At 39.4% G+C, this 7,371-nt stretch overlaps 1 protein-coding gene across 1 annotated transcript in view; it reads left to right on the top strand.

Annotated features, from left to right (window-relative positions):
- Positions 1-7,371, top strand: part of GSAP (gamma-secretase activating protein) — a gene marked incomplete at both ends in the record, with an annotated part of 40,373 nt that overhangs the window by 2,808 nt on the left and 30,194 nt on the right. The window contains 9 exons of the mRNA XM_009076893.1: positions 85-141; positions 945-1,014; positions 2,213-2,269; positions 2,403-2,491; positions 2,880-2,949; positions 3,998-4,047; positions 5,213-5,317; positions 6,433-6,492; positions 7,183-7,226. Of these exons, the coding sequence (XP_009075141.1) occupies positions 85-141; positions 945-1,014; positions 2,213-2,269; positions 2,403-2,491; positions 2,880-2,949; positions 3,998-4,047; positions 5,213-5,317; positions 6,433-6,492; positions 7,183-7,226 (602 nt within the window). The remainder of the gene's footprint in view (positions 1-84; positions 142-944; positions 1,015-2,212; positions 2,270-2,402; positions 2,492-2,879; positions 2,950-3,997; positions 4,048-5,212; positions 5,318-6,432; positions 6,493-7,182; positions 7,227-7,371) is intronic.

Raw genomic sequence — 7,371 nt, 5'->3', positions numbered from 1 at the left:
AAGAGGGAAATAGGGAGAAAATAAAAACAGTGTTTAACTTTGTATATGTTTATATTGCCAGTGCTAATTTGTTTTAATCCATAGGGAAATCAGGGAAACACCCACATTGGATTGTATGATCTTCAAGCTAAACAAAATGAGGTGAGAGAAACACCAGCTTTTTCCCTGGTGAAGACAGTGCTGCAGTGTTTCAGATTTTGATGCCCTGTGACAGAGTCTGTTATGTCCTTAAGGGGATCTCCTTGTTTGAAACAGAAGAGAGACCAGAGAAGGTATTTGAATGATTCTTTGTAGTGTTAAGATGCAGCACATTGCACAACATCTGAATGGCTGGAGAGTAGTAAAGGATCACACCTGCAATCTTTATTTCTAGACAACCAATTCAAGCCCTTTCCATTTCTCTTCAAGCCCTTTCCATTTCTCTTCACACTGAACACATGTGCTATGTTTGGGCAGTAAGTGTGAGGAGTTTTCTTTGTTAGTGGTGCCTCCTCAGTCTGTTTGGTGCTACTGTTGGTGAGAAATTATTCTGAACCTGAATGGACTGCAATTCAGTGACCAGAACCATGCTAACAGGCCTTTGTAGGTGTCTCCAAAATAGTATGAAATGGGTGAAATTTTGTATTTACAGAAAGGTCTGCTGGGCTGCTCTAGGGGGAACATAGAGCTCAAAAGAACCAGTAAGAAACAAATGAGAAAAAGAAGAACTGATACAACTGAGGCTTGAAATACGGTTCTTCTGACCATGAAAAGATATATTTAAAGGCAAAAACTGTGTACTGGTCAGCAGTGTTTTCTTAAGGAGAAGTGATTAGGTGGTTTTCTTTACAGCAGAGTAGCAGGTTAATGGTTGGACTTGATGATCTTAGAGGTCTTCTATAACCTTGATGATTTTATGTAGTTAAAAAAAGCATATTTATTAACATTAATGTGTTTCTCTGTAGCACCTCTATATGTTTGAGAAGGATCTACATATAATCAGCTGTTCGATCAACAACGAAAGGACATTATTGGGTAAATATGTGATTTATCATTAAAATTCTTGGGGGAAGATGTAGTTTACTAGGATGATACATTTGGGTCTAGACTTACTTAAATTGATTTTGACCTATACCTTGCCCACAGCAGTCTGTGCACTTCAGTGGATCCATCACCAAATAATGTAGGTAACAACATCAAGACGCAGCTGTAACCATATAGGTTATTTTGATCAATGGGCTGAGGACAACTGCATGAGGTTCAATGAGGCTCAGAGCTGGTGCTGCACTTAGGACACAGCAATCCCATGCAGCTCCAGGCTGGGGCAGAAGTGAGGACAGAGTTGTTCATCACAAAGGGACTTGGCAGTGCTGGTGACAGCGGCTCAGTGTGAGCCAACAGTGTGCACAGGTGGCCAAGAAGGCCAAGGACATCTTGGCCTGGAGCAAGAAGAGTGTGGCAGCAGGACTAGGGCAGTGATCATCCCCCTGGACTGGGCACTGGGGAGGTCACACCTCAGTGCTTTGCTCAGCTTTGGGCCCCTCACTGCAAAAATGATATTGAGGCACTGGAGTGAGTCCAGCAAAGGGCAACGAGGGCAGAAAAGGTCTGGAAAATATGTATGAGGAAGGGCTGAGGGAATTGGGTTTGTTTAGCCTTGAGAAGAGGCTCAGGGATGACTTCATGGCTCTCTGCAACTACCTGATAGGGGTTGTAGAGAGGTGAGGGATGTCTCTCCTGCCATGGCTGCAGGGAGATGACTAGAGGGAATGGCCTTGAGCTGAGACAGGGGAGAGTCAGATGAGATGTTAGGAGAAATGTTTTCCCTGTTAGGGTGTTCAGGCACTGGAATATTGCCCAGGGAGGTGGTGAAGTCACCATCCCTGGAAGTGTTTAAGAGGCATCTGGATCTGTCACTGGATAATGTGGTTTAGGGTTTGGGGGCTACAGCAGTGACAGGTTAATGGTTGGACTTGATGATCTTAGAGGTCTCCTCCAACCTTGATGATTCTATGATATTGATACTTTATTAAAATGAACATCTAAGACACATTGACCCTTTGTCCAGTTCTTCCTCCTGCATTTTTGCATGCCTCCTACATCTAGAAAAGCTTCTGTTGTTCCTTTAACATATATGCTTTCTGTGAAAACATTGTGATGCTCTTCAAGAATGTCTAGTAAGGTTAATACAAAATACACTCACTGTACCTGTGTTGGTGTTTTTCCCCCTTAGCTGTCACCGTCTGTCAGCATACAGAGGAAGAAAGAACAAGTCAGCTATTACAGTCAGGTACTGCAAGTGCATTTTTTTAATACTGTTTGAAATATGACACCCTTTTGCATGTTTTCCCACCTAATTTCTGTTTAGAAGACAAAATGGTGTACATGAAAGAATGTTATCTAAAACATGTTCTCTTTTTCAGCATCCAAGTATTTAACTCTGCTAATTGAAATTCATCCCATTAATAATGTGAGAGTCCTGAAGGCTGTGGATAGCTGTGTTAGAGTGCAGGTAAATTACTCAACTAACCTAAAGATAACCCTTTGTCATCCACTGTGTTAGAGAGAAAATGTGATCAAGTGCAGAAATATCTCATGTTATCTTGCAGTTGTTAGAGAGATACGCCCTATGTTTCTCCATAGAATTAAAAAAAGAAACTTCATAAAATGTTTGATGTAGAATATTTCTCCAACATGAAGACTGCTTGTTATTTCTCTTCAGTCCCTTGAAGCTTGAAGTTATGGTGATTGGTGACAATTAGTATGCAATAATAGCTATTTTTATGAGTTAAATATCATTAGTGTTCCTGCCTTAATTTAAAAATGTGTAAACCCCCATTTAGAAAAGTGTTCTAAGCTACTTTGGTTGTTTACTTACTTTTGTGAAACTTTCTCTATAGTTTCTTTATCCAGTTGATGGCAGAAATACTTCCACAGAAAGTCACCTCTTGCTAGTTTCAGAAGATAAATGTGAGTAACTTTTTCAAAGTATGTTGTCATTCTTTGACCTCAAGATGATTTTTTTTTAATTTTATCAGGAAAAAAACAGGAAAAAAAGGTGTGAACTATTGTAGGTATTCCAAAGGTATTTCAAAAAGCTATTCTAGGTACTCCAAAGGTCTTTCAAAAACTGTATCATTTCCTGGGATGGTTTCAAAATTAACAGAATGAGCATCTTTGGCTGCAGTTAGTTGCTTAGTTCATGCATTCAGCACTTACCTTTATTTCTAAAAAAGCTGAAATGCATTCTTTATAGCTGCCTGTGTAAATTCAGAGCAGATCAATTGGCTGTGAAACATGGACTGTGATTTCATGTGTAGCAAGTGGGATAAGGGTAGGACCATAGTTCCTTGGAGTCAGCTAACACTGCATGTTCAGCCTAATCTACTGTCAGGGGATGGATAGGCTGTTTATTGCTCTTGCTTTTCAGTCTTCTTATAGACTGAGATTGCTTTTCCCAGCTCTTTGGAGAGACCCACCTATGCTAGACACCACCCTTGGGTAGCTGCACTTGGAGTTCACCTCCTAATACATTCACATGGTGCTGTGAACTGTATCAGAACCTTACCACCTGCTGAGTGAATCTTGCACTCTTTGTACAGGCCAACTAGGAATAACTTTGAGGAATTTTGCACAGGAGAGGACTGTGAAGGGGGAATTCATGCTAGGAAGTGAAACGGGACTAGGGTGTGGTCTTGGGCATGGGCATGCAGCTCTGTGGGCTCTTGCTTTCCAGGTGTGCCTCTTGGCTTGGTTGGGCATGTTTCAGTTGGGTCTTTTCCTGCCTGTGCTGTGCTGATGTGGGCAGAGAACTGTTTCTTTCTTGGCTCAGGGAGGGAGGAGAGTCCAAGTCTCTGTGTAGGCATCTGTGTTCGTATATCACAGGTTTCCTAGTATACAGAGTTGAACTTTCCTGCCCCTAATGTGTTCTCATAGGGTTCTAAGAGGTGAGATTGTTTGCTAAGCTGAAAGTGTTTCAAAATGTGTGTTTGTAATGATTCTTTTGTATCTTTTAAAGATATTGAACAATTTGACATTCCTGTTGTTGCAGAAGAAGAACACAAAGTGGTAAGACTTGACAAATTTGGGTTTTGATGTTTTTTGCTTTAATTGAAAAGGTAAATACCTGTAATTTTATCTAACAGTTTTTGTCGTTTTTATACTTGAGCAACAGAAAGTATATTAAACTATTGACAGTATGGCAAGGTAACCACAAAGCTGATTGATAAACCTGTATACCTTGTAATCTAGATGAAAGTTACTTATTTTATTGTTTCTTATTTGTTGCTGAATGCTTCTGTATGTTAGAAGTTGGGAGTAAATGTGTTTTCAGTCACCTTCCTAACTTTGCCTTTTGGAAGTCTGTGTGATCCCAGTAAATGATTCACTCAAAAAAAAAGCAAGCAAATAAAAGATGTAAAACTTAGACACAGTCCAAGTACAGTGAATGTTCCAGTCTCTTTTTTTCCAACATCTCTTTTTCCTATTTTCAACATGAATTTGCCTCCAACAAATTGTGGGTGTTTTGCTTATAAGACTAATTAGTAAACATGCATCTAATACAGTAAAGAACTGTGTCACAAAAGCCAATGTTTTGCTTTCTGGAGACAGATGTAGGCTTGGCAGGAAAAGCTAAGGACCTGATTTCAGTTTGTTATGACTTTTAAAGCAGATGGGTTTTATATAGACTACAGGAGTGGAGTAATGACTCAGTGTAATGAGAAAACAGATTGATCTGAATTTTTTTAGTTGACATGAAATCTCCCTACCTCTTTCAAGTGTGCATTTATACAATCCCAGCAGTTTTCCACAACTCTAGTCCTTTCCCTGCCTTCAGTGCTCTCTGTCATGTGGCTGAGACTTTGGACAGGAATCTCTTTTGGAGCTGTCACATCTTCGTTTGATTATTAATGTAGCTGATTCTGAACTGTCTGTGATATTTCTCTCCTCTATGATGAAGAGAGCTCTCTGTTTTTCTTGATTTGCTTTGAGCAGCTTAAGTGGTGAATTTCTTGCAAGCATGGAGATCTGAAAGAAGAGATTTGTTAGTGTGTGCACCCTAACAACTGTGCTTCCTATGCCTTTAAATTGAGCACCTTGCACACAACAAAGGTGGACTTTGTGCTGCACCTTAGCGTTTGTGCCTCTTCAGTCATTGCCTTTCTCTTTAAAGCACTGTGCACAGTTGTTGTAGAACCTAATTTGACTTCTAATGTTCTTTCTTTCCCTTTAGGTGATTCAAAAGTCAGGTCAGCTTCCAAGAGCCAGAGTTGCAGATGATCTTGTTTGGGCACAATGGGATATGATGGAACAAAGGCTCTTCTACATTGTTCCAAAGGTGAGATGAAAGTGATTCTTGCAGTTTTGTTCCTGCTTGCCTAGTGACAGTGAAGTTTTGAGTGTGTGGCGTAAGAAGTGTGAGTTTATGTTCATTAGGGTTGTCTGTCTTGTTCCTGCCTCAAATAACCTCAAGCAAAAGCCAGACTTGCTTAACTGCTGTGGTGACTCATAGAATCATCAAGGTTGGAGGAGACCTCTAAGATCATTGAGTCCAACCATTAGCCAGGTGCTTAGTAAATTGCAAGAAGACTGGTGGTCTTAGTGCTTTCTATACCAAAGGGTGGGTTTGTTAGGGGTTTTTTTGCTTTAGAATGTTCTTTTATTCATAAGGATCTAAATCTACCAAAACCTGTTGTGAATGCCTCTGTTCTAGAGAATTCACATATGGAAAGTAGAATCATGGAATCATCAAGGTTGGAGGAGACCACTAAGACCATCAAGTCCAACCATTAACCTGTCACTGCTGGAACACCTAAACCCTAAACCATATCCTCCAGTGCCAGATCCAGATGCCTCTAAAGTATTTTGTACACAGACTTACTGAGTGACCAAATGAGGGCAGGTTCTTGGTTAGAACCTCTGAAACTGTTTAGGTTTGGGGTTTTATTTCTGTTTTAGAGAATATTGGCACTTGATGTCCTCTGTATCAATGAAAATTGATTTTTCTTACCTCTTCGTAGCCACAGAAAGAATGAATGTTAGGAAATAACAGGAAGTGAACAGTGGTGGAGAAATGTATTCCTGTTTTTGTTTCTGAGATACCCTTTTTTAGAACTGACCAAAAAAGGACACAGTTCTGTTTGCCATATAGGTAGTGATGGAAAACATTTTTTTCACTTGCTAGAATGTCTGAGACATGTATTGCTGTGCTTCAAGTGAGAGCCCACGCAATTATAGATGATTGGCAGGTAATGATCTGGGACAGGAAGGAAGCATGTCATAGTGCTATTGTGGGGGGTTATATGTGGTTTTTAAAGTCTTCTTTTGTCCCCTAACTTCTGCCTATCTGCTAGCAAAGCAGGTTGAGTATGCAGAATGGTGTGGAGTATCCACTCACTTTTCAGTCTGTGTCATGTGCTTTCTCAGTTACAAAACAAATCCTTTTAATTCCAGGAATCAAAGAGTACTTTAAAGTGTGTCCAGTTTTATCCTGATGACAATTTTAACGCAATAGTAAGTTTTGAGTGTTTTATTATACAAATTTGCTTAGTGGGATATAATTTTGTGTTCCAGGCACTGATACAGAGATCTCTTTCAGTGTCTTTTATTGTTGAAATGTTTTCAGAGAAAAACTGGGTTGGGTTTTTTTTCTCATTGTTTTTGGGGTTGGTGTTGGGTTTTTTTCATTATTTTCTTGTCAAGGATATATTCAGTCAGATTCAGATTGTGCCACAGTAAGGTAACAGTTATTGACCCAGAAGGAAGTAAGTGACATTCATGACATTATACCAATCTTCTACTCAGTTATTGAACAAGCAGCCTTAGCAAGTGCACTAGGTAAAGAAACCATGTGCTAATTTTGTGTCAGTTTGAAGTGAGACAGGAAAATCTGTTGCAGCCAAAACACAGAGAACAAAGCATAAAAATTACAGCAGGTAATCGTTACGAGACCTTTCTCCCAGTGGCTGAAATTTGCTCTAATGCAGGAGCTTAAATATCTCTCAATTGATTTTTTTTTTTAAGAAAAGAATCTGTTTTATGGGGTTGGGTTTTTTTGAGTGACTGTAAGGATTAGAGGAGGGTAAATAAACTGTTAAAGTGTTGAATCTGGTGACATGTGAATGTGACACATTTTACTGGTCAGAAATACTAATCACCATTGCTGACCTCACTAAATAACAGGTTTGTTTGCATTTTTAACAGCTGGAATCACACCTGGATGTTTCTGTAAATGACACACAATTAAAGTAAGTGGTTTGGACTGTTTAATGTTTTGTTGTGCTTTCCTTTTAATATATATGGTAATGTTTTACTAACTTAAGTAAAAGTTGTCCAAACCACAGTTTCTTTGTTTGCCTACATGGTCCTGGAACATAAGAGTAACATCAACAC

Source organism: Acanthisitta chloris, unplaced genomic scaffold (assembly GCF_000695815.1).
Source record: "Acanthisitta chloris isolate BGI_N310 unplaced genomic scaffold, ASM69581v1 scaffold2246, whole genome shotgun sequence".
Lineage (NCBI taxonomy): Eukaryota > Metazoa > Chordata > Aves > Passeriformes > Acanthisittidae > Acanthisitta > Acanthisitta chloris.
This window is presented reverse-complemented; position numbering and strand designations above follow the sequence as displayed.